We start from the raw sequence: 26,613 nt of genomic DNA, 5'->3' as shown, positions 1-26,613 counted from the left end.
CACCACTGCTGCGAGAAACTGCTGCTGCAGGCACATCCTCGTAACCTCCAATGCTGAATAGACACCGAATATCCACCACTGCGCAAACCCAGGCAGGAGAAAGCATCTCACAGCATGCCGCCCCGCTGAGACTGCAGCGCGTCTGCAAGAGTGGGTGTCTGGAGAAACACCCCATGCTCTCCTGCCTGTTCCCCGTGTTGCTGGATGGAGAATGAAGTTAAGGTTGTTCACAGCTTTTGCTTGGAGCTGACCCATCTCCCCAGCAGTGCTGAGCTCCCCGCCATCAGATTGCACTTGTCGAGAGCTGGAAGTGCAAAGCAGCTCTGGGCACCAGTCCCAGTGCGCGGCCCGTTGCACAGTGTTGCCTCCCAGCCGTATCTGGTTGCCCCTCTTCTGTGTGTCCCTTCCAAGGGCATGGGAGATGGAGTCAAAACATTGCATGCAGTGCTCTGGTCCGGAAGCTTCGAGCAGCTGTCCCACTGCTGGATAGGTGGGCAGAGAAGGCAGCAGAAACCGGTCTGAGAGCTGGTTGAGCAGGGAGCTGTGGCAGAAGACAGCACTGGGGCAGGGATCAGAGGCATGTGCTTCCCAGCCAGGGCGGGAGTCAGGTCTTCTCGTTCAGTGTCTTCAGCAGAGATGAGTCTCCTGGGCAGGTCCCCTCGGATTCCCTTTACATCCTACAATCATTAGTGTGCAAATAATTCAACCAGTTACTGGTGTCAGCTCAGCCTGAGACTGCAGGCTGGATGAGCAGTTCAGGGCGAGGATGGCCAAACACAGGTCCCGTAAGGCAGTGGCATCTCTGTCCTTGGAGGTTTTCAAATTCTAGAAGAATAAAGCTCTGAGAAACTTAATCTAACTTGGAAACTGCCCCTGCTCTGAGTCTAAAGCCCTCCTGAGGCCCCTCCCAACTTGAATTAACCAATGACTATAAAATGACTGATTAGCTCGTGTGCAGTGCTCAGATGTGGGCAGACGGGTTAGGGGAAAACGCAACAAAACTGGGAGAAGTGGTTGATACCCCAGATGGTTGAGCTGCCTTTCGAAGGGACCTCTAAAGGCTGGGCAATGGGCAGACAGGAAGATCATGCAATTCAACCAAGGGGCCTGGGGAGAAATAAACAACCCCATGCACCTGTAAAGCCTGAGGGCTGACCAGCTCCAAAGCAGCATACAGAAAAAGACCTGGGGGTGCTGGTGGACAAAAAATTTGAACATGAAGCAGCAATGTGTCATTAGGGCTGCACAAGAAAAAGCCTTTCCAGCAGGTAGAGAGCGGAGATCCCTCTCCTCTACTCAGCACTGATGAGACCTCATCTTGAGTGCCGTGTCCAAGTGTGGACTCCCTAGTACAAGAGAAATACGGACATACTAAGTCAAAGCTCTTTAACATTTGCCTATGCTAGTATCTGGACTGTGAGGCTTCTGCACTGGAAGCAACTGAGTTCATCACATCCCTCTGTTACAGAACCGGCTGCTCATTCAGAGATTGGACCAGGTGTTCTGGAGGGCCACTGCGGGATGGTCTGGGTCCTAAGCAAGGCAGTAGCTGTAGGACTATCTTTGTTTGTGTGTAACAGCAGGTATCTCAGGGCTTCTTTGAGCAAATGAGTCTTCACCCTTCAGTCACAACTTCTGGCCAATTAAGCAGTTTGACCCACATATTTCATGCTGGGCAAATAAATGACAGGTCCTTGGATGAGTAGGAAAAGATCCTCTCAAATCTGCCCTCCAGCACTTTCACCATGTACCAGCACATCTGCCTGACCCTCAGATGCAGCTAGAGGCTGATGTCCACCAGGGAGGAACCACGGTGGCTCAGGCTTTGCTGGGACCGTCTACACAGGTGTCAAGACAGCCTGGGACACGTGGCATTGACGTGCCTGACCCAAGAGCAGCCCCTCTTCAGTGAATGGTGATCCCTCTGCTGATAAATTTGGCATTAGACAGGACACTTCCCACCTTGGCCACAATTCAGAGGCTCTCATGTCAGCATCTCCTGACAGCTGAGACATCCCAGGGTATTCCCCAGCCTCCAGGTGCTGCTCCCCTAGATACAGCTCCTTGCAGGTCCTTTGCCATATCCACCAGCTGCATGGGAATGTCTCAGATACTTGGGAGTACACTGAGTGGCTCCAGGTGCCTCCATGTAGGGAGCTGAGACCTTCCCTCTGTGCCCACAAAGGACCAGGGTGTCTTCAGGTGTGAAGATCACATCACTGTTATTCACTAGGAAGTCTGTTTTCTTATGAAATCACTCTTTTTCAGTAATTTATTGGTTCACCTTGGCTCATCAAATTCCCCCTAGGATGGTCGTGGGAGCAGGACAAGTAGTGCCAGTTGGTTTCCCAACCCTCATGCTGTCTTCTGTCCCTTGCAGGTCCCTTGCACTAGGTCAGCAGTACAGCTCCCTGGGGTCCCAGCCCATCCTCTGCGGCTCCATCCCCGGCCTTGTCCCCAAGCAGCTCCGCTTCTGCCGCAACTACATCGAGATCATGCCCAGCGTGGCCGAGGGGGTGAAGCTGGGCATCCAGGAGTGCCAGCACCAGTTCCGGGGCCGCCGCTGGAACTGCACCACCATCGATGACAGTTTGGCCATCTTCGGTCCGGTCCTGGACAAAGGTAAACTGCAAAGCCGGGGGGTTTTGGGGAATGGGTGTGCCAGGTTGGGTAGAGCTGTCACATCTCCACTTGGCTTTTGGACACCCCACATCATGAATGTCCTACTGGGAACACACTGGGGAAAGAGTCTGGTGTCCTAGCCTTCAACCCTAATTTCTCCAATTTCTTTTTTCCAATTTTTATTCTATGTTACATTGAGAGGGGTAATGGGGGAAGGGTCTGTTCCCATCCCAGGAGCTCTCAGTAGGATAAAGTACGGGAAGGGGAAAGCCGAGCCCCATGCATGGGCTGGAACCATGGGCTCCATCCTCCCTGCCAGGGCATGCAGTGCATCCAAACAACAGAGCCCAGAGACCAATGGGAAAATTTTGGAGAGGGGTTGTGGTGAAGTTCCTTGGGGTCCAGGCAGGTCCTTTGCAGCACGCACTGTCTACCCCAGGAGGCCAGTGGGCAGGATTTTCCCCTGCCGCTGAGAAGCCATGGTTGAAATCCTGACCAAGCTTAGTTGGGATTTCAACATACCTTTTCACAGATTAGCCCAAAAGAGCCAGGGATGGGAACACAAAGGAGGACAATAAGCATATTTTCCCTCTTCTTTCACCAAACACATGTGCTTGGTCGTCCTCATCACCTCCTTCTGACAGGCCACCTTCCTAGACCCACTGGCACGGATCAGGCACACTGGAAGCACACTGATGAGGAATGATGAAGGTGGGATTCCCAATGAGGTCACAGCCTGGGAATTACATTGAGAAAAGTGAAATGTTGGGCCCTAAGACAGCTGGGCACCTGTAACCCTAGCCTGCAGCTAAATATGGCCTGAAAGCGGGGTGCTGGAGGACTTTGCTGGCAGATAACCTATCCCTCATCTCAGATGTCCAGTTAGCAAACCAAGACCTTAGTTTAAAAAGTATTCCTATGAAACTGAACCATATGGTGGGTGAAATCTCCCCTCCATCCCATCCCATGGCTTTGTATATAGGCACTGATGACAAAAGAATCATAGAATCACAGAATCGTTAAGGTTGGAAAAGACCCTTAAGATCATCAAGTCCAACCGCTAACCTATCACTGCCAAGTCCACCACTGAACCATATCCTCAAGCACCACGTCTACCCTTTGTTTAAATACCTCCAGGGATGGAGATGCCACCCCCTCCCTGGGCAGCCTGTGCCAGGGCCTGACAACCCTTTCGGTGAAGAATTTTTTCCTAATCTCCAACCTAAACCTCCCCTGGCGCAGCCTGAGGCCGTTCCCTCTCGCCCTGTCACTGGTGACTTGGGAGCAGAGACCGACCCCCCCCTCACTCCAGCCCCTCTCAGGCAGCTGCAGAGAGCGAGAAGGGCTCCCCTCAGCCCCCCCTTCTCCAGGCTAAACCCCCCCAGCCCCCTCAGCCGCCCCCCAGCACACTTGTGCTCCAGACCCTGCCCCAGCCCCGCTGCCCTTGGAAGTCACCAGGTCCAACTCACACCTGCGGCTTTGCTCCTTCTGGAGGAACCTTCCCTGAAGAGTTGTTGCACTGAGCTCCTCTGGGCAGAAGTGAAGCACTGCCTGCAGCTGCTCCAGGGCATTGCCTTCTCGTCCCCTTCCCCAAGAGCCTGCAGACCGTGGGGGCTCAGAGCTGCTCCCAAGCACCGTCCGATTCCAAACGCACCTGCACTGTCCATGCCACCACCATGTGTTTGATGACCTCCAGGAGGTCTCTTGCTATGCCTTCTTCCCCATTTCCCTGGAGAAGGGGCTGCGCGTTGGCAGGACTCTGCCTGCACCAGGATCCTGCCTGTTAGGATCAAACTGGAAACGCCTTTCCGAAGGGAGCTGGCCAAATGCAGGAAGGGTGGGATGGAAGCCATGGTGTCCACCACATGCCTGTCACTGATTCCACGCCACGTTTAGCACAAGGGACTTCTGCAGATAATGTCTTGGCTTCACAGCTTCATAAATGCAACCAAAACCATTTCTGGCTTCATTGGTATCGACTCATGCTGAGTCTCTGGGGTCCAGTGAAGTCTGTTTATTGAAAAATAAATTATTCTTTCCAGTAACACTGTGGAAATGGGAATCTTCTGGTACAGCCTTTAAGAAATTGGAGAAATTAGGGTTGAAATCTAGGACACTAGACTATTTCCCAATAGTCTCCTGGAGTGTGCATATCTCCTGGTGAATCTTTCTTACAGAGCTACAATATTCTGCATATAAACAGTTCATGATATTTTTTTCAAGCTTCAGCCTTCCAGTAATGGTGCAGTTTCCTGAAACATCAGTAGCGTATTTCAGTGAAAACTACTCGTTTGGGTTAAAGTACAGTTCTCTGCAGAAATCAGGATTGTAAAGTCATAGACTGCTACTAGGGACCATGAGCTCAAATTCCTCTGTTTTGCCCACATGTATTTTGGGGTAGCTGCTGTGTTTACTCTCAAATAACTTGTTACCAAGGCTTGCCACACTATAACGTGCTGCCTAATAAAAGCATGTCTTAAACTTCAGCCCTTACAAGATCAGAAAGTTTTATTTTTCTTAAAAACTGTCATAAAAACAATCATAAAAATTATAAACACATTATGAAAGGACTGTTACAACATTCTGGCACTGAAAATCTCTCACCGCCATTTCTGTCAGCATGAAAGCACTGAAAAATTGGATTTGAACCATCCTCCCCGTAATGAGCAAACTGAACTTTGAATTTATGAAGAATATTTTAAGATTCTTTCGGCTGCAGGGACTAGAGCAAAACCCCACGTGTGGACATGCCTTAACATCTCCGTGCGCTCCAAGCTGACAAAGTAAAACATCACCCATAGCTCTGAAACTCTTCTGACAGATGGAGAAAAATTATTGAGCCCGTTTGTTGTACAGCGTTCCCGATCAAACCGTGGTGCATCGATAGCCTCCGTCTCCCGGACAGTCCTGCCAGGCAACTAGCTTGAAAAATGTATTTGTTCTCATGTCTCACTAACCTGTAAGTAGAACAGCTAAAAATAAACAGTATCATCAGCAACTAACGATACGTCACAATCCAACCCATTCGATTGTGGTTATTATTTACATTTTTTAAACGTGCTGGCGCCTTTCCACTGCTGCCTTGAGAATTATTGAGCGGAGGCAGGATGGGACCATTTCATCTATGTAGCAACGAGTAACCCTAGGAAATCCTTTGCGATTCCCAAAGTTTGCAGCAGGAATAGTTGCAGAGAAAAACATAACCTTTTCAGCCCCTGCTTCCTCAGCTGACGGAAGAGATAAGGTGGGCAACAAAAAGGCTTTTGATCTCGTTAGCTGAGATGAATCTGGGCACCAACGCTGCTTGTCCCTGCCGAGGGGCTGCGGATAGGGTTGCTGGACGCTCCTGTCGCCCTCACAGCGTTGCCTTCTCCCATCTTCCTTAGATGCAGCAGCAACAGAAATCAAGAGTTTTGAGCCCATAACCTGGAACTGGTATCTGCGATCGTTGCCGGCTGCGTGGGTTACGGCTGGCCGAGCCCTGAGCGTCTGTGGCAGCTATTGCTGGGTTCACTTCTCGTGGGCTTCCAGAACCCGCGGAGGGCTGTAACCCCACAAACGAAGAGTCATTAATAGCAAGACTCAAACTCAGACGACAATCACCACTGCCATTTGCACTGTGCATTAGGCCACTAGGCATTAAATACTAAGCCCAAAATAGCCAGTATTTAAGCTATGATAACTACCTGGATGAAATCACCTCTAAGTATCAAAGAGCTACATTTAGGTTAATCTCATCTTCTACTCCCTTAGGTAGATTGAAGGGTTGTTGGAAAAAAACTTCAAAGGTGTAGTTCTCACTACAATAGCATGGAAAATCATTTCTAGTACAGCTTGAAAAGAAATTGAGGATAATTTCGTTTTAAAGAAGCTGCAAAAATGTTAATCACAGTTTCTTCCATTCAAGCAGAGCTTAGGCTGAAGCGCAATGTAGTGTGGGAAAATGACGGAGCTGCCTGCTGTGGTTCAGCCGTTCAGACCCTTCACGGCACACGCGTTCAAGCCTTTCTTGGTTCCTCCTTCTGGGCACATCATCCTGGCTTCGAGGGCTGGGATCAGTTTGGGAGCACAGAGCATCACTCCCTGAAATAGCCTGAAGTAGCCCGAAATAGCTGGAGGGATTCCTGCCCCCAGGTCCTCCCGCAGCCCCCCATCATATCCCCATCTCACTTCTCTTCCAAGCTTCACCGTAGGACTCTCATCTCTCCTCTCAGTCTCTTGCACGGCTTCAGATTTGCAGCAAAGCAACAAACAGCAAATGCAGCAGAGCGAAACCCCTGGGGGGCTGCTGAATACCTGGCTAAGGGCTCTGCCTCGCCCGACTCGATTTCCTCCCTTATGCCCTACCCAAAATTTAGGCTCACGAGGCTTTTGCCATAAACGTGTGGCAGCCGTAGCTGGCAAGGCTTTCATTTCCTAGGGCCACTGATTATCTTCCTCAAGTTTTCTTTCTTGCATATCTTTTTTTCTAACCTGGGCTATGAAAAAAAAAAAACCACCAAAAACCAACCCCAGAATGTGGGGTAAGATCATGTTTTTACAAGCAACTTCTCCAAGATGATTTATACTGCAGGTGTGCAGTCTGGGACAAGGAGGGAAGAAAAACCTGCTTTCCCCCCCTCTCTTATTCCTCCCTTTTCTTTTTAAAATAAGGTCAGTTTTTATTAAAAGCCAATGTCTTTTCCAGCCAAGTCCTACCCCAAAGCCAAGGCTGAGCCAACAGCCAGGTGACTTACTGCTGCTTCAGGAGGGCGAGCAATTACCTTTCTCTGTGTTAGTGATAAAGCCAGGGATTTTGGTTAAAGTACAGTGACCAGAAAGAGCTGGTTGTGAGTGCACAAGGCAGGAACGCCCCGCAGGCATCTGGAGACCGACTCCTGGGATGGAGAAGGGGTCTCTGAGCCACGGGCAGGACTGGATCTGCAGGAGTGAGTGTGGCAGGAGCCTTAGCAAGCTCATACATTTCCCCACATCTTGAGTGACAGGGAACTGCTCTTTCCCCTGCCTCCTCGCAGCGCGGCTGCCCTTCGCTCGCTCTCCCTCTCCAGGAAGATGTCACCGGTTCTCCAGAAAGGTCCTCCTCAACCCCAGCTGGGCTCAAGCCTCTTGCTGGGGGCGCTGGCCAGGGCAGCATCTCGCCGGGCAGGGCTGCGAGGAGTGTGACGGCAGCGGGGCCAGGTGCAGAAAAGGCAGCTGGGCCCGGGCTGCCTTTGGGGGTCCTTGTGTGCGCGGCTAAGCCCCTGACACGAGCTGTGAAAAGGCAGACCCGCACCGAGATAACCCATGGCTTTTCTCAGCCATGACACTTGCAGTCATTTGCATCTAAACAGGGGTGTGTGGGATCAGGGGCCGTCTTGATATAAACTCCACAGCTTAAAGGGAGGGGGAGGGAAAGGAGAGAGGGAGAGAGAAAAATAAGCTTATACCGATGAGAAAGAGCTAAGCTTCCTCCCCTACTGTGAGGCAGGGCGAGCGATACCATCCCCGCGCTGCAGTCGTTTCAAATTGCTGCAGCATTCACACGCCCTTTAGCCATTCTGATCCGGTGGCGGGGGGCTGGGGAGAGCCATCAATAGGGATTTCCCAGCCGGGCTGGCGGGATTGGAGGGTGACGGCAGGACAGGGGAACATTGCCCCGTTGCTACGAGGTGCTCCTGGGGAATGCCAGTGCTCTGTGCCGTGGGTACGCTGGCCGGCGGAAACATTCTGCATTATGCTGGTAATACAGTGTGACACCGCGGGAACAATGGCAAATTGAGTGTCCCAGCAGGTAACGGGCCTGGCTGGGAGACAGTCGCAGTGGTGCACTGTCAAGACGGCTCTAATCCTCCCTCACCAGCCCCTCCCCTGGTTCTGGGAACGCTGCTCCTGCATTTCATCTCTGGGAAATTCTCCCGGCTCCTCGCCCAGACCCAGGGGAGAATTTCAAGGCGAGGCGTTTGTGTTTGCAGCTCGCCCCCCCCCGCCCCGGCATCATGCGGCGAGCTCGCTGGGCAGACGCAGGGGCGCGGGGGTGCTGGGGGGAGCTGTGAGAGGGGTGCAGCCCCCCCAGGGCGGCCTCCATCATGCCTCCGCCCGGCCACGGCGGCACCAGCCCCAGCTCGGCTCCCACGCCAGCATCCGCGCTCTGAACAGGGACTTACAGACTTATAAAATGTGCAGCAACTCTCCATCCTGTGCCCATTGCTTTTTCACACCTCCCCCAGGAGGGAAAGCGAAGGCACGTCAGCAAGGAGAGCGGCTCGTGTCCTCCCCCTCTGCCCCTGAGCTGTCCTGGTCTGAGCCCAGAAGGGCTCGCTGCCTCCTCTAATCTGATCATAGGCCACCCAAATAGCCTTTGTCAGGCTGAAACACTCTGGTTGGAGCAGTGATCTTCAACCGGTGGCCTATAGTCCCCAGTGGTCCTGGCATAAGCAGTTGGTGGATCTAAGGAGAACCTCAGCAGGTAGAGGCTGGATCTCTGCTGGCGTCTCAGAGATGGGATGGGCAAGGAGTGGAGAGTTTTAGAGTGAAAACCACAGCGCGGTCCCACAGGCAAAGACAGGATTGGGCAGGGCAGCCCTGGTTTAGGACCACGCTTGGCATCTAGACCCAAGTTCCCCGCGCTGCAGCAGAGGAGAGATATGCGTTTCCACAGCTGGCACATTCCGACAAACTGCCTCTTTCAATTGTCTGCACGGGGTGAAATTAGGTCCGTTTGAGATGCCAGTTTTTGGAAGCTAGACCCCAGCTCCACAGAGAAGACTGCAGGCCAAGGAGCAAGACCTAGGGCAGCAAAGACTTTGCCAGGGCATGAGGCAAGAGCAGGTGAGGGATGCATGGGACACCTCCTGCTCTGGAAGCAGGGGCTGGTCTCCAAGGCCATCACTGGGCTGAGCCAGCAGAAAATTCTGGCTTCATCCCACATCCAGCGATGACTGTCCTGCTCATTTGGTGAAGCTACACCCATGAGGCAGCTGGAAGCACCTCGTGCACTGCACCCAGGGGCACCGTCCACCAGCAAGGGTACCCCAGACGCCGCGGCCCCGACCACCTGCCCTCAGCACCTCCCTGGTCTCCTGCACGTCGGGCATGAGGTCGGATTGACTCCAACATCTGCTCTGAATTGAGAGACCCGAAGTCTCCATCTTTATAAGAAGGCATGTAGGGTTAAAGCACTCCAGCGACACTCACCAGGGCACATACCAGAGAGGCTCTGAACCAAAAGATGTTCCCAACGAGAAAGTTGAGACTGAGATATTATTTTGACTGTGCTTGGGAAAGCCTGTGATTAGTACAGCTTTACTGAAATCAGCAGTCTAATTCCTGTTGATTTCAGAATGAGTAGAAATAGTACAACACTGTCTGCTTTAAAAAAATTAAAAACAGAAAAAACCCAAACCCAAACAAAACAAAAAGTGAAACAAAAAAAAACCAATCCAAGAAAGATTTAAAAACATCCTGAGCAGAGCTCTGTAGCTGAACAGCCAGGGCACTGCCGCAGGAACCCAGACTCCAAGTCCAGGGACCAAAGTTTCTGTCACCGTGCTGAGCAGGGAAACACACCGGGGACTTGCCAGCCTGTGTCCTAATGCAGGAGATACCTCTGATGTTGGCTGACCATGTTGGTGACGGTGTCTCCTTCAGCCCCCACCGGCCCTCAGCTGGAAGGGAGCCTGTTCACCCTTCTGGAGACAGGAATCAAACCCAGGAACAGACGCAGAGATGGGCAGCCAGGCTGATGAGTGCTACAAACATTTCATGTAAAGACTTAACAAATGTGCCTCTTTGAGTGCAGTAAAATGGAAGTTTTAACCTCCATAAGCACCATGAAGTAGATACAGGGGCCATTAAAAGCTTCTTGAAGATGAAAGTCAATGTGAGCACAGGAACAAAGGATACAAACTGGCTGGGCTTTAATCAGGGTTGAAAAGTCAAAGCCAGTCGTTGCCCTGCTTTAAACCACTGGCGGAGCCACCAGTCAGGGCACCAGCGAAAAGACCAGCTCAGCTCGGAGGATGTGACGCCTTCTTCAGTGGCCTCCTGAAGAGTTAACGTACCAAGATATATAATTTGACAGTGTATTGCCCGTTTATGGACAGAGTGCCAGACTCCTCAAAACACGGTATTGAACTCACAGACCTCACGACAGGAAAATGCCACCATATTAAGTGGACAAGGTCACCCCGTTTTGTAGCCTCTAAAGCTAGGCCTAGGTCTTCTCACAGTGTTATTATTATTTGGTGCTTCTAATGCCTCAGAAGTTTCCTCTGGTAGTAGCACCAAGGAAATCTGTCGTGATGGCTCCATGCCAGCTGCTGCTTCGGGTGAGTGCCATCTCAGGGGTGCACTTCGATACCGCATTTTGGTCATTTCTATCCAGAACAACCCACCCTCAGAAAGATGTTCTTTGCGTTTACGGCAAGCACCACTGAGCAAGGAAGGGCCACGATTCCCAGGCAGAGGGAACTGCAGCATGCAGGGCTGCTGGAGAGGTTTTGGTTCAGCAGCTCCCTGGCTTCAGACACTCGAGGTGAGCTTGGAGGCTCCGGGCACAGTCAGTTCTGGTCTGGTTTCCCACCCATCCTGCTTGGCCTTGTCCTCTCAGACCTGTTGGCTCTCGTATCCAGCCAATGTAAGCAACCGTCCGCCTCCGGTGGCTTCCGCACACCCGTGTGCCTTTTGGCTGCTGCTGCCCAAAGCCCAGGCCAGGGCCCCAGCAGAATGACCAGGGAAGGGGAGGGTCTGGAAGTCGCCCCTGCCATGGTCACGGGTGGAAGAGGTGATGGACAGAGACGCTGCAGCTCAGCAACCCCACTGCACCTTCACCTGCATGTGGATTCTCTGCTTTGGCCCCACCTCCTGCCCAGGTATCTTTGTTCTGCTGAAACATTTTCTCTCTCTTAGCACAGAGGATCCACACGTGCTCCTGTTCCCAGCTCCCAGCCCACCTAGACGTCCTGGGCGATATATTTCACCCCCTCTTCAGCATTCAGTGCTTTCAGGACTTTCTCCAGCTTTGCTCCTTCGGGCCTGCTGAAATTCATTCGCTGCAGCTGTGTCCCTGGAGCACGCCGATAGTTACAGAGTCAAAGAAGAGGCCTGAGTTTCATCTGCTTTGATTTCCTCCAGGATTATTCAGTAATTAATGAGCAACTTCAAGGTTATCTTCACATTCTCTGCTGGTTTTACTCCATTGCTGTAAAGTCACATGTTGTTTAGTCTAGATACAATTAACAGTAATTACTAGCTCTTAGGCTTTGTTCTGCCATTGTCTGTCCCGTATCATCTGAAACCTTTCCCCGTTTCAGCATGTATACGAGCTTCTTCATCTCCCCTTGGACTAACTCCAGGCATGGAGTCCCTCTCTGGGTTTCCAGACCAGGAATTACTCCAGTAAATCTCTTCTGAGGCCCCTCAAGCTCTTATTGATGATTTGTGCTCCCATTGGCACTCGCGATGGATCAAATCCTGCACCCGTTGTATTTGGGGGAAATGCTGCGCTTGTGATGCACAGAGCTGGAGTCACACTCCTGTCCCACCTACTCCTGCTTGTGTGCTTCAAAAGGCGATGCCAGCAGCACCTGATTCAGAAAATGTTCTTAAAAAAATTAATAAAACAACTTCTTGGGATTTAGGTGATACTGAGGGAGGTTGGGAAGTAAAACAAAAGGGTTATGTTGGCTGATAATCCCACAGACTCTCTTTATTCCCAGCTACGCGAGAGTCTGCCTTTGTCCATGCCATTGCGTCGGCAGGGGTGGCCTTCGCTGTAACCCGCTCCTGTGCCGAGGGCACGTCCACCATCTGCGGCTGTGACTCCCACCACAAAGGACCGCCAGGAGATGGCTGGAAATGGGGGGGATGCAGCGAGGATGCCGACTTTGGCGTGCTGGTGTCCCGGGAATTCGCAGATGCCCGAGAGAACCGGCCGGACGCCCGCTCAGCCATGAACAGACACAACAACGAGGCCGGCAGGACGGTGAGTGCTCGGCGGGTCCAGAGCTGGTTGTCCATGCCAGCATGGATGGCCCAACCCGGCTCCCCCGATGTAATGGGACCACAATATTGATCGGGCAGGAGCTTTCTAGGATTATTTTGCAGGGCACAGCGTTTCCACTCTCTCCAAACAGATGGATGGGAGTTAAGAAGAGGCTAAAACATGCCTTCCTTCCAGCACAAACATCTCCCAAGGCAGCACATAGAACCCAACTCAACCACACAAGACCCCAGGTCAACAATGAAGAGGACTTTCCTCCCAAGCTACTCCTGCCTGCACGCTCCCCGTTGTAACACTGTCCCGCCCAGTGATTCGCTGTGCTAGATGATGGCTGTCAGTCCCCTCCAACTGAAATGTTCTGTTTTATTCTTGCTGTCAGCAGGGACCTGGGCCACTGCCTGCTCTAGGTCATTTGCAAACCCAGCACAGTTTAACCATGTTACAGCGAGACCTTTCAAACAGTGCTTGAGGCAAACGCTGGATATGGCTTTTCCATACTCAGTAGGCAGGGGTGGAAGGGTAGAACCTTGAATCTCTAACTTGTGTTAACGACTGACAGATTCCTGTAAAAAAAATAACCCAAACTCTTGTAATTTTAACACAAATCAGTGATTATTTTGCTGCACACAGAGGAGGTTTCTGGGGAAGAGAGAGCATCATGTCCTTAGATTCACAATTTCATTTACTTTCTAGTGCAAACTGTCAGACTCAGGCATAAAATGAAGGCAAAGCTAGGACACGGGGATCAGTCTGCATCCACGTGTCAGAGACATCCTCCAGCCCTCAACTTCCTTGGGCGCAGATTGCCCACGCACACACGGCAGGGAGGACCCCACGGAAAGGATCAGACCTTGGGATTAGATTGGATTAGATTGGATTGGAGAGATGATTAGAGCAGCTGCCCACCTCAGTCATGCTTTCCTAGTGCGACATCTCCATCTAGAGATGTTTCTGCCACACACCAAAGCTCCCATGCGCATACAACTAGCCTACACTTTCCAGACCAAGCTCAGAACAGACATTTAAATCCAGGTAGCAAAGGCAAGTGGTTGAAAGCAAACGCTGGGCATCACAAACTGCTGCTGACCACCTTGTCCTCTCTCCCCCCGACAGACCATCCTGGATCACATGCACCTGAAGTGCAAGTGCCACGGCCTCTCGGGAAGCTGCGAGGTCAAGACCTGCTGGTGGGCCCAGCCGGATTTCCGGGCAATTGGTGACTACCTGAAGGATAAATACGACAGCGCCTCTGAGATGGTGGTTGAAAAGCACCGAGAATCTCGGGGATGGGTAGAAACTCTTAGGGCCAAGTATGCTCTTTTCAAGCCGCCGACAGAGCGGGATCTGGTCTACTATGAGAACTCCCCCAATTTTTGTGAGCCCAACCCAGAGACGGGCTCCTTTGGGACAAGGGACAGAACATGCAACGTCACCTCCCACGGGATCGACGGCTGTGACCTGCTGTGCTGCGGTCGTGGCCACAACACCAGGACTGAGAAACGGAAGGAGAAGTGTCACTGTATCTTCCACTGGTGCTGCTACGTGAGCTGCCAGGAGTGCATACGCGTCTACGACGTCCACACCTGCAAGTAAACGTAGGTAGGTCTCCAACTGATGGGAGGTTGCTCCAGAGCAGGGCCAAGGGACCCATCAACCCTGCGACCAGCCCCCGCACGGTGGCCTCGCACTTCAGAGGATGGCAAAAGAGAACCCTGATGCCCTCGGTCAGGGCAGACACCCTCACACAGCCAGCGCCCGCGCTGCAGGGAAGGCTCTCGGCATCTCACCCCACACGAGGTAGTCCAAGGCTGGACCCGGCGCTGCAGACAAGTTAGGTCACTGATCTGCTGACTCCTCTCTGCTGTTTGGCATGACAGACTGCCTGGGGAGAAGCGGGGACAGCAGAGGCCCCGGCGAGGCCTGGCCTCCCCAGTCGGTGCTGCTAACAAGGCACGCACAGAGCTTCCAGCAGCGTCCTCCTCCGGAGGCCTGGCCCATGTAGATGCCAGTACGGGGGTTTCAGGTGGAAATGAATTTTACACAGCGAAAGCTGAGCAAATACAGCCCCCCTGCCTCCTGGCACGACCATCCTGGCCTCAGCAGGTGTGGTGAGGAGGAGGAAAGGAGCCAATTCCCCACGCCAGCCAGGCTCCTTCCTTCCTGCTCCAAGATGATGTTGGAGAAACAAACCTGTTTGAGCACGCGAACCGAGCCGTACAGCCAGTCCCTCCTTTCACCTCCCCTTTGCCCTCTCTACTCCCCACAGCCCCAGATCATCTCCTGTAATCTCCAAGGAGGGCAGCAGGAAACCAGAGCCCGGAGCTGATCCTCTGGCATTTGGCCCAGGGTAAGAGCAGATCTCACGTGGTCAGGCTGCCGCCTCTTCCATGGGGACGCATCGCTGCTCCTGCAGCCTCCTTGCCGGGCAGCTGCCCAAGAGATTTTTAAGGATCTCAGCAGATCCACCCAGTTGACGCACCTATTTACTTAGCATTCCCTAAGATACGACCTTAGACCCCGGAGGGAGCTCAGCGCATCTCTCTGGGACAGGGTACCCGCCAGGCGAGCGGCCGCACCAGCTCCGAGCACCAGCACTGGACAGGGAGGCAGAAGCCATGGCAAGAAGAAATTTCTGTTGAAGCCTTCTCATCAGCCTTCCCCCATCAGACAGACTTGTTCAAACCACTTCATCCAGCAAGAGAGGCAAGGGCAGACGGGGAGGGGAGACCTTTATCCAACAGCACAATCCCAGGCAGACCCTTTCCTTCCCATAGGATTTATTGAGTTACCTGCAAGTCATTCACGAGGGGTCCACATCGAGCAGAGGCTCGGGGTTCGGGCCCCAGGTGTGGCCACACACATCCCGTGACTCATCTCGGTGCAGCAGAGTCAGCATTCGTCCCTCCACCTGCTCCCCAGGCCACATCCCCCTCCTTGGCCACAGGCCCCTCATTTTGGGATTATGTTTTCATGGCGTATCGACCCTTGAAACTAAAAAAACAAATATTATCTCTGTTCTGGTGGGCTCCTCCACAAATGATGGGCCAATAACCATGTTCCAATACCACTCCTCACGCATCAGTGATTTAACATGGAAATGCCTCTAAGCCATTAAATCTGTGTCTTCTACTCCACCCCCTTCTTCGTCCATGGGAAAGAGCAGTACAGGGTACTGCAAAGAGCAATAAAAGGGGTGAAAGCCCCCTCACACATCACTCAAACCCGGAGAGAATGAGAGCAGAATTCTCAGTCCCTGCTCTGCCGAGCATGATGAAGAGCTCCTGGATTCAGGCAGCCTGAGAAGCATTAGCTTTCTAAAATTAAAGATCACAGCAGAAACCTCCCCGATTCAGAAATAAGCCGTCTTCTGATATGCATTCTATTTAAAAGTATATATTAAATTCTGTGTCTGGAAAGACTCCAAGTACCTGACTTTAAACAAAATCCGTTGTTTGTTTGGTTTTTTTAATCAAGAAAAGGTATTTAATATTAAATAGAACATTTATTGCCTTGTAATTATTTTACTGTAGCCAGGTATTCTAGCACTGAATGGAAGATCCTTTTCCATCAATCTGCTGTATCCAAAGTTTTGTATAAAGTTGTAGAGGTCGATTTTTTTTTATTTTATATTCAGAAAATTTCTCTTTTTATAAGCATTATTTATTATACAATGTATATACTTGAGTTAACTAAGATTATATATTATATAAATATATATATTTGGAGAAAAATATATTTCAACTTGCATTTTTTTTTGTGGTACGTCATTAAAGAGAAGGTAAAAAACCAAAACTATGCACTTGCCAGCTTGTGTGGTTTGCCTCTGAAGGTCCTTTACATCCTGCCGAACGACATCTACGGGAGCGGTGGGTCGTCATCCAGCTACTTACGCACAGCGACAGTCGTATCAATGGAAGACGATGATGGTAAAATGCAGCAAATACAGGGGATTTTACAGCTGAATGCCAAGGGTTTTATTTATAGAGTGCTATCTCACAGCGTGCATGCAACACGAGACTACTGGATTAAAACAGGCTTTAGACTTCATATTCTCCCCCCGCCGATGTACTTGCAGGCTGTCATTGAATCACCTTTTGATGGTTTGGACAGACCGAGATCTAAATTTTCTCATATGAAAACATCTCCTGTGCATGAATAATTCCGTGGGCATTTCTGCAGCTTCTCCCATACACTAAGGGCACTTTCAAGTGCACACGATTTTCCACAGCCCTGGCCTCAAATATACCTGTCTGGAGGGTAAGAAAAGAAATAAAATCATTCGATATTCCTACACCGACCCCCAATTTATACACAAAACAATTCCATCTGCCTTCTTGCAGAGTGCTGCTTGTGCACGAATGACTCCTAGCTGCGCTTCAGTGCGCCGTGCTGGAGACAGCGTGGTCTGCCAGCGCCGTCCCCTACGGGGCGGCAGCAGCGATGATGCCTTCAAAGTTACGCGAGCACCAACGATGTGCTGCCAACAGTCTCCAGACAACCGAGACGTCCGCCCTCGGGGGGCGGTTTGAGCTTAACAGCTCTATGTCTGCCCATCGTCCCAAGCCTGTCCCCACCACACTCCATCGCCCCAAGCCCCAGCCCAACACCTTCAAACGTGTTTGGCTTTGGTTAACAACTCACATCATGAGACAGTTACATTTCTGGAAGGTTCAGGAAAAAGCAGCACCAGGGTAAGGAAGGGGATGAGGAGCTCTTTAAAGCAATATAGTTCTTACTACAAAGCTACTCTTGCCCAGGCAGGGTGTCATAAGGAAAATGTGGTGGGAAGGGCTTGCCAGGAGCCGTTCTCTTCCACCAGTTGCAGGACACATCTTGGGAGATCTCGGCATAGGCTGGGTATGACACCCCACCCATCCCAACAGTTTGGTCTGGTTTTTCCATGTCCTTCTTCAAGTACGCTACAGCTGCCTCGCACACACACATACAGCTCTGGGCTTCCTCAGCAACGCAAGGTCCAGAAAACACTACAAAGGGCTGGACCAGAGGTCTTAGCCAACGCCTTCAAGCCATCCAGGCTGAGGATGTACCCAATCCACCCGCGCTTAGGTCCAAACTGAGCAACCCAGGCTGGCAACAGCCTAGAAATGACTTTGTTACCTTCATGCCATACATCAGCACTCTATACATACACCTCTGCTTGACTAGCACCAAAGACACAGATGCCTCCCAGATCATCACAAGTAGTTGTGCTTTTTATTGAATCCATTGAATGTGCAATTAAACCAGATATTTATTCATCAGTATAGTTCTGGACAAAGACACAATAAAGTTTACATCATTTACTCTGAAATATAAGTTAATGTGTGCTGCTGTCACTGGGACTAGCAGAGGAAAGAAACAAATAAATTCACAAGATCGTACACAAAATGAGAGGGAATAATAACCACTGGGACTCGCAATGTCATCACGATACAACAGCACTGCCAAAGGAAAAGAAACCAGAGTGGAGTGACTAAAATACTCTGTAAGTATGCACTAAGGACTACAGTACCTTCACCTTTGGGCCTTAAAGAACGTGAAGCACCCCCCTTCCCTGGGAACACTGCTTTGGGTGCAAGCTGCTAGCCCTTAGCAGCGTGTCTGGTCAAGTTTAGGAAGCTACACTGACTAACATCTCATAAATGGCTTTGATTTCATGCCCCACCAAATTGAGGTATGTTCCATGAACCTTATTAAACGTGTGGAGCCAAAGAACCAGAGGGGAGTAGCCTCATGCAGTCGTCATCGACAGCACCTCATTGACACAGGATGACTGTCCGGGAAGGACCGCACAGCAAAATTCTATACATTCCTTTATTTCAGTGCAAAAACATGGCAATACACATCTCGTGCATCTGCAGAGCTCGGCTTCCTCTCTATCTCTAAGGAGGAATTTCAACCTTTGGTAACATGGCAGAAAAACGGGGTAAAATGAGGCTGGCTAATGCCAAAGCTGCCATCTACATTGCACTCATGAAGGGCTTTCAGGGCGGAGTCAGCGTCTCTACAACTGTTGTTGAATTAACAACAAGCTTAGATGCCTTAAATACTGGATTTGGAAGTTTCCTCTACTCTGATCAACATACTTCCCTGCCTTCTTCCAGTCCCTAATGCCACTAGCCAGTCTCTCCCATCAGGCCACACAATACCTGGGTATAAAAGAAAGCAGGTATTAGCACCTAGGTAATTCTGGAGCTGAATTATTGTGGCCGCTGTCTTTAGGTTACCAGCCTGGCTCAATGTTCAGCGAGGCAGCAGGTGACATAAGAAGAAAGCGTTCATCAGATCAGGATAACACAGAGCAGTACTTCAGTACGCCTTCACCACAGACTGTCAGGTTTTATTGGAAATCGGGAGTTCTTTCCTATCGTAGCAACTGGATGCTGGACACAAGTGAGCGTTAGCTTCAAAACTTACAGGACATTTCCCCCATGCTAAAATCAAATGAGAATGCAGCCTCGCCTGCACAGAGACAGAAGCACAGTGTTCTAGGAGACACTTCCACATGACACCAGTATATTAAAGACGAAGAATAAAGATACTGTATTGCACTAAACATGCAGATTCCACATTGGGTTCTTGGAAACAGGGGAGCATTTTGCTTTGTCCAGCGTGTTGAACACAGAAGAGTAAAGATCCCAGTGTATATTCTCCAGGTTGGTCACTTTTCCAGCTGTTGATCTTGCACTTGGTCCACCTTCAGTCTAGGGAAGGAACTCTTGCAAAAGAAGCCAAATCCATCAAGAAAGCATGCACATGTATAAAAGCATCAAGCACACACTGGAACCCACTCACATGTAGCCAGGATAGACACTGTTGTGAGTTTCCCCAGCACAGGTACTGCCCTACATGTATTAGAAAGTCATTTTCTAGGAGATGCCACTGTCAAGCCTGGGCTCAACTATTCCCTGTGACACCTACAGTGGAAAGAGTAGGACATCCTTCTCTCAGACAGGAGAAATACAAGAAATCAAAGTTCCAGATTTTAGACAAACAGCTGGATTTTAACTCTAGCAGAATCTCTTCTGATTTACTTTCGTTAAAGAAAGCTCATTTGTGGTCCAATACCTCATTTAAATTTTAAAGTCCCAGGTAAATTAAGAAAAGCAGATAATTCAGGCATGCAGGTTCTCAAAGTCTTCAGGACCTCCCCCCTCCCAAAACAACTGGCATACAGCTGTAAGAACTGATGTGACAGTTCTGTAAGTACAGGAGGGGCCAGCGATGAGATCAGATATACTGCACTGCCGTTCCCCCTCAAAGAGACCTTGTTTCTGAGCAGAGAATTTTAAACAATGCTTTAAAATAAAAGTACTTACGTTCCTTCTTCTCTCAGAAGAGCCAAGAATTTTTTCACCCGATACTCAGGATCCATCTAAACACCAAGCAAAACAGACCTCTGTTAGCGTGATGCAATCTTCCGAGCAGCCCAGTAGGAAAATGAGGCCACAAAGATAACTGGAGATGCACATGTGTGTTTGCCCATGCACTGGCCTGGCCAGAGATGAGCCGGCTCATCCAGAAGGGCTGCAGCTAAGTAGTGCAGTCACAGCACTGCACCAAGAGAAAAACTGACTAGCACAAGCTTTTCTGTCAGGTACTTCTGTTTTGATGGCAATTTGCACACCAGCTTCATCCCACACATCCCTGCACAAGCCAGGCCCACTCCGTATCTGCTTCTATCTTCTCCTTTCCAGAGCTGGGGCAGCAAATAAAACTCAGGGGCGGAAGGGACTGAAGATGCCCTCAGTTTTCCTCTGTCTTCCTTCCCCCTTACAGCTCCAGTGGCAAAGCACCAGAGGAGCTGCGTGTGGTGGGTTAGGACCTAAGGGAAAGCTGAATCACACTTGCAATACCAGCTTGTGTGGTGGCTCCCCCAACTACGCACATCCCCTAAAGATCCGTCCTGCCTCTCCAACACTGAGTTAGAGACAACAGGGAAGTGCGAGGAAAGGCTACTAAGGAGACAGAGACTCAGGCTGCCATCAGAAGACACAACTTCTGAATAACTGCATCAGTCCATTGTGCTGATGCACAGGCTTGTAGCTCCCTGAAGTAAAAGACTAGGCAAGTTGCCATGCCTACACCAAGACACAGTGTGGCAGGACTACAAACATTTGGAAACTGGAGACCATTGGTTCCCCGAGTATCTTTGCATTGTATTGCAACAGTTCACTTGGCCCAGAAACTCCAACTTCTGGTCATTCTGTAATCTTCTTCAACATCTTGTATCTTTAACACGCTGCGGAAAATACAGTGGATTCATTCTGAAGACATTCACTAAAAGGCACTATGAAGCTGACTGGTTCTAAGATTCCCAGCTCTATCACCCACTTGGTAATAAACAGGCAAGTGCTCTACTAAAACTTAAAACTGGAACTTATACTTGGAGGGGGGAAGCAAAGTTTCAGCATGCGCTCTGGCCTCCCACCAAAGAGGCAGAACAAGGGCTCTTGAACTCCTCTACTACATTTTATATTCCTAAAGGAAAATTTCCACCAACCCCAGATGTGAAGAAGCCATCTATTTAAAACCATGACCACTGCATTTGAGGGCAACACAAATGTCTTTAAAAACAGCTTGGAAGATGATATAACACAAAAAAAAACCCAACAGCAGTGTTACCCATGATGCAGGCAGGGAAGAAACAGCCAAGGAGAATTTCTACAAAAAAGCCTAAAAAGTTGTAACTTTCTGTCACTTTGAAATATGCCACCGAGGGCAATACCTCAGTACCAACTACTGAACTGTTTTTAGATCAGAAAAATAAATTAACTGAAACAAGACGATTTAAAGGCACTCACTGAGGATCACTGAGCTGTCAAGTTGGGTTTTTAACATGCAAAGGAATACAGGGAACGTTCAGGATCCCAGAAGAAAAGAATGGCTACCCCAGCACCTAAAGCAGTGTTTGGAATGTACAATACACAGGTACTAAGAGAGGGACTGTTGTGCCACATAACCAGAGGCCAGAAAGACGGCTCCCTCCAGCCTACGTCTTCTCCACAGTCTCTCCCAGCCGACACTTGCCTACAAGGGGAAAGCACATCTGTCACTCTCTCAGTTCTGTTTCTACATGTAGACGTGGTGCTTAGGGACATGGTTTAGTGGTGGACTTGGCAGTGTTACGTTTATGGTTGGACTCGATCTTAATGGTCTTTTCCAACCTAAATGATTCCATGATTCTATGATTCTATCAGAAAGGCTGAAGACAACTGGAATAGGAGTACGTGCATATGGGCCACACACCCTGAACAGTGATTACTTGGAAGTCCCCTTCCCCGGGGGAATCCACACTATGAGGCTAAGCCTGTGACTCTCACCTGGCGAAGGGTCTCAGATCTTCCCCAACCAAGGGACTCTGGTCTGAAGACGCGGCTGATCCTGCCTAAGGAGGAGGTTGGACTAGATGGCATCCTGAGGTCCCTTCTCATCCTTATAGTCCTATGGCAACTCAACCACCTCTCTTCCTACATTTCTGGATGTTTCTAGAATGGCTAGTGCTTGATAAAGGCGTGACCACAACTCCAGGTGGCCACACAAACAGAGTGCCTTTTACTGATAATTACAGACTAAATAACTGGGACAGCGCAATGGACTGCAACTGGTTCAGCTGCTGGGCTCAGAGGGTTATGACCAGTGGCATAAAGTCCGGCTGGAGGCCAATCACTGGCGGTATACACCAGGCATCTATATGGGAGCCAATACTGTTTAACCTCTTTATTAACACGATTTAGGGACCGTAAGCAAGTTTGCAGATGGCAGCGAATTGGGAAGTGTGTTCCAGGCACTTCATGACGGTAGAGTCATTCAAAGAGACCTCAGCTGGACGGAGATACAGACAGACACAAATCTCATCCAGTGCAACACAGGGAAACGCAAAGTGTCCCACCTAGGCAGGAACAATCCCATGCACCAGTACAGGCTAGGGGACAACTGGCTGGAAAGTGACTTTGCAGAAAAGGGCCTGAGTGCTCTGGAGGACAAGCTGAATGTGAACCCGCAATGGGCCCTTGCAACAAAGGTGGCCAACAGCATCCTGGGCTTTGATAGGAGGAACACTGCTACCAGAGCGAGGGAGATGATTCTTCCCCTCTTCCCAGTGACACCACACCTGGAGGACAATGTCCAGTTCAGGGATCCCCAGAGAGACAAGAGAGACAGTGACATACCAGAGAGTGTCCAGCAAGGAGTCACAAGGATGATTAAAGGTCTTGAGCATCTGTCACACAAAGAGAGGCTGAGAGGTAAGATTGTTTAGTCTGGAGTAGAGAAGACTCGGGACTGGGGAGAGAAGGGTGACTCTTACCAATGTGTATAAATACCTGGTGGAAGGGGGTGAAGGAGACACACACTCTTCTGAGTGGTGCCCATTGACAGGGCAGGAGGTCACAGGCACAAAGTGCAATGTAGTTCCATGTAAACAGAAGAGAAAGCTTTTCACTGCAAGGGAGATCAGACACTAATAGGGAGTGCCTGTGCAGGCTGTGGAGTCTCCATCCTTGGAGGTATTCAGGACCAAACCGGGCATGGCCCTGAGCACCTGCTCTAGTTGGTCAGAGCAGGGGGCTGGACTAGACAAAGATGAAAAAGTGCAATGGTACAATTAGCAGAGCGCACCTGTTTAGCACCTTCCTGCTCTCCATGACCCAAAGAGAAGGTGGTCACAGACAGTTTACCCTAGAGAACCAGACACTACCTGCACGGTGAGCTAGATAAAGCACTCACAGCAAGACCTGGACAGGGTTTCAGAAGTGACTGAAACCTCAAGTTACATGGACAGCCAAAGCAAGCCTGGGAACCAGAGCTGCAAAGGCCAAGCTTAAGCAAAAAGAATTACCAGTGCACAGCTCAACAAGCCTCAGACAGCCCATAAAAGAAAGTGATTTGAAGAAAAGGGCAAAACACATTTGCTCTTTGACCATGAGTAGAAAAGTGCATCTGAGAGGCAGCCCTGGCCTTCTCAGGTAAGACACATGGCATTTTTGTAGATTCTGGCAGTGAAGACATCTACTTCTAAAAGGACGACTTCAGAGGGGTTACTCAAGCAGCAGCCCACCAAGTCCTCAGATTTGACTTCTCATGTATGGTCCAAACTCACACGCAGATTCTCCATGAGAAAGCTAGAAGAGTTGGGCAAATGAACTGCCAAGAAGCAGACCTTACCGGCAACAGTCCAAAACCCAAACTTCATCCATTCCTGTTGGAGCTGGAAAGGCCTGGTTCCTGTCAAATGGGGATTTTAAACAGGATGGTGAGATGTCTGTAATCATCTACACATACGCTTTCTGAAGGTCTGAAGTGGATTAAATGATGTCCTGAGGTCCTTTCCAACGAGAATGATTCGGTGATTCTAAGATCTTAAGTATTCTACAAAGCAGGCAAACCAGTGAAAGGCAGCTTGATGGTTAGAGGAACAACAACTTGCTCCTTAAGTACTTGAACTCCACACAGAATCACTGGTGAGGGCCAAAGCCAAAGCCCATACAAGCATAGGAAATGTTTATGCAGCCAGGCACGCCAATACCAACCAAGAGTCTACTGCATGGAATCGTGGATGAAGAGTCAAGCCACTTTTTGCAGAGAGCACAAAACCAGGCAATTTACTCATTAAGGAGAGAATCCTTCACTTCTTGGGTTGACCCAGGGAACCATGAACACTGAGATGGAGCAAGGCATGACTCTGGCCATTGACGGAAAGCCCAAAGCTGACAGAAAGAGAATGTCACAGAGAACAGTCAAAGGGCCTGGCTTATTCTACGATTACTTATCTCACTGACTGACACAGGGATCAAGAGTATTATCTACCTGCAAGGAGACGGTCCTGTTGCCAGGACCTTGATGAAACCTTAGGAAACCACAGAAAAATCATCACAATCAGGAAATGACAATGAAGGATCAATCAGATGCTTCTGTTGATAAAAACAAACAACATGACCTGAGACAGATGTACACAAACAAATCTCTTCTCATTCCTAGAAAATTTGTACTAACGCCACCAGCTGAAATTCAAACTTGCCAATGCCAATGTTCTGTTTTCCAAATCAAAGATGCTGCCTCCCCACCCCTTCTCACTCGGCCTTAAGAGAGTGGTCATGGTAAGACACTTTGCCCATGGTCAGTACTGACAGTTTCTACAGACTCTTTGGGAGCAACAGCATTTATCTGCAGACACAGTATCTCATTCAAGACTAAAGCAGGAAGCTGAGAGGCAACAAAGAGGCAAACTTGACCAAATAGCTCATTAAAAAAAGCAGACACAAAACCAGAAGGTAGATCTGCCCTGGAAGGAGCAGAAGATGGTGTCAACAGAGTGCAAAGAGGAAGCAGGTTCAGGACCCTTGACCAGACCTTCTAGTGCCCTGTGAAAGGAGAAATGCTGCTGTCAAACTGCATGAAAATTTTTCTGTAAGAACAGTGCGGAGACTGACTCTGTGACACAGCTCAGACAGGTGGCAAGAAAATGGCTGTTCCTCTCTAGGGAATGCAGGACATGGCTGGGAGCCTTTAGGGAAAAAGGCAACTGAAAAGAACAATCCAGAGAAGAGGAGATACTCCACCAAGATGTGCATGCCCTCGGGTAGCCCAGTACTCCTGGAAACGTGTCATACAATCCAAACCCTTAGTATGTCCAGATAGTGTTTAGCTTAAAATAATATAGGCAATATTATATGATGACCTTACAAAATAAGTTCCCATGTAAATTAAAATACATTACAGCCAAACAGCTTAAATTAAGTTCTGTTTATGCTAAGCAGAAGTTGCCCAATCAGGAAATACTGGAGGTGCAAAAAGGGGCTTTCTGGAAAGCTGCCTGGCTCATTCAGGTTCCTACTCCAAGAAAGAGAGAGACCTTGGGTCTTGGAGTGTTGCCAGCAAGGTCCAAGAGCAACAAGACAGGCAGGCAAAATAAGAAGGAACTCACCCCCACCTCTGGAAAAAGAAGGCTCATGTCTTGCTGGAGCCCGCCACGGTAGGGCTGCAGCACCAGGGCAGGGTGAAGCTAGCGTGGCACCCGATAGCACTGTGAGGCGGTCCATGTACTGCAGCCGAGGACACTTCAAACCTAAGCTTTCCTGGATTCACGTGGCAAATCATGAGCGTATCCATTCATCAAAGGCTTCTTTTGAACACGAACCTAACATCATTCCAGGACACTCAGCGTATACAAGATGACCAAAGTATGTGACACTAAACATGAGTAGTTTGACATTAAAGAAGGTCAGAAGCGGCAATAAACATAGTTTGAGGAAAATTAAGCTGCCAAAAAGTGTAGGTTTAAAGGCTCGTAAACAAGGTAACAAAGCAACACCCGCGGTACTAGAGCAGTGCAGTGGTTCATGGTACTCCAAGAAAGGACTTTGATATGGAGAGACTGGTTCAGCAAGACTTTAGTCTGAAACAAACCGAAAATCATTTGAAGAGCTTAAGAATACCTACAGATAGCAAACATTGGGTTTACTAGTCTAATAAAATAAAAAACACAGATTCAGTGACTGCAGAGAAAGAAACAAGGTGCAGATCTTTTGCAACGAATTCATTCGCCATGGGATTTCATCAGCTGAACTTTGAGAAATTTCATCCGTCACTTGGAATTTTTAAGGAACTTCAGATTCAAATATCTTTCTAAGTAGTTGTGGCCCAGCGCAGTGGAAAAAGGAACTAATCTTGGACTTCTCATTTGGTGAAATATTCCTTTCCTGTAAAAGCTAGCCAAATTAGAGATCATTGTTGTCTTTCAGCGCACTCAGATGTGAGTGTTCTCCTATTTAGTAAGAGCATGTGTTACCTTTCTGTATTTATAGCAGTTCAGCAGACAGAGTCACATCAACACCTCAGACCTTTTGGAACAAAACTTCATGTTTAGCTTCCATACGGTATTACCTATGCTATTACACAATTACCCGAACCAAGCGTAGTAACGTACGTCACCTTGCTACTAACCATCCATGTATAGTGGCCAAGGCGGATTATCATTCATCTATTATCCTCAGTAGCAGCCCTTCATTTTA

General features: G+C 49.5%; 2 protein-coding genes across 3 annotated transcripts in view; one reads left to right on the top strand and one right to left on the bottom strand.

The window, feature by feature from the left end:
- Positions 1-16,274, top strand: part of WNT3 (Wnt family member 3) — a 34,714-nt gene extending 18,440 nt beyond the window's left edge. Inside the window, exons 2-4 of the mRNA XM_064473678.1 lie at positions 2,381-2,622; positions 12,318-12,583; positions 13,715-16,274. Coding sequence (XP_064329748.1) covers positions 2,381-2,622; positions 12,318-12,583; positions 13,715-14,194 — 988 coding nt within the window. The 3' untranslated portion in view covers positions 14,195-16,274. The remainder of the gene's footprint in view (positions 1-2,380; positions 2,623-12,317; positions 12,584-13,714) is intronic.
- A 1,519-nt stretch (positions 16,275-17,793) lies between these two features.
- The window catches only part of NSF (N-ethylmaleimide sensitive factor, vesicle fusing ATPase), an 82,167-nt gene continuing 73,347 nt past the window's right edge, over positions 17,794-26,613 (bottom strand). Inside the window, exons 20-21 of one of the 2 annotated variants that reach the window (XM_064472952.1) lie at positions 19,921-19,976; positions 17,794-19,518 (exon numbers count right to left, since the gene is read on the bottom strand). In XM_064472952.1, coding sequence (XP_064329022.1) covers positions 19,503-19,518; positions 19,921-19,976 — 72 coding nt within the window. In that variant the 3' untranslated portion in view covers positions 17,794-19,502. The remainder of the gene's footprint in view (positions 19,519-19,920; positions 19,977-26,613) is intronic. The other variant, XM_064472951.1, reaches the window with a different exon arrangement.

Source organism: Phalacrocorax carbo, chromosome 25, assembly GCF_963921805.1.
Source record: "Phalacrocorax carbo chromosome 25, bPhaCar2.1, whole genome shotgun sequence".
Lineage (NCBI taxonomy): Eukaryota > Metazoa > Chordata > Aves > Suliformes > Phalacrocoracidae > Phalacrocorax > Phalacrocorax carbo.
Note: the sequence above shows the minus strand (reverse complement) of the source record. Positions and strands in the feature narration are given on the sequence as shown.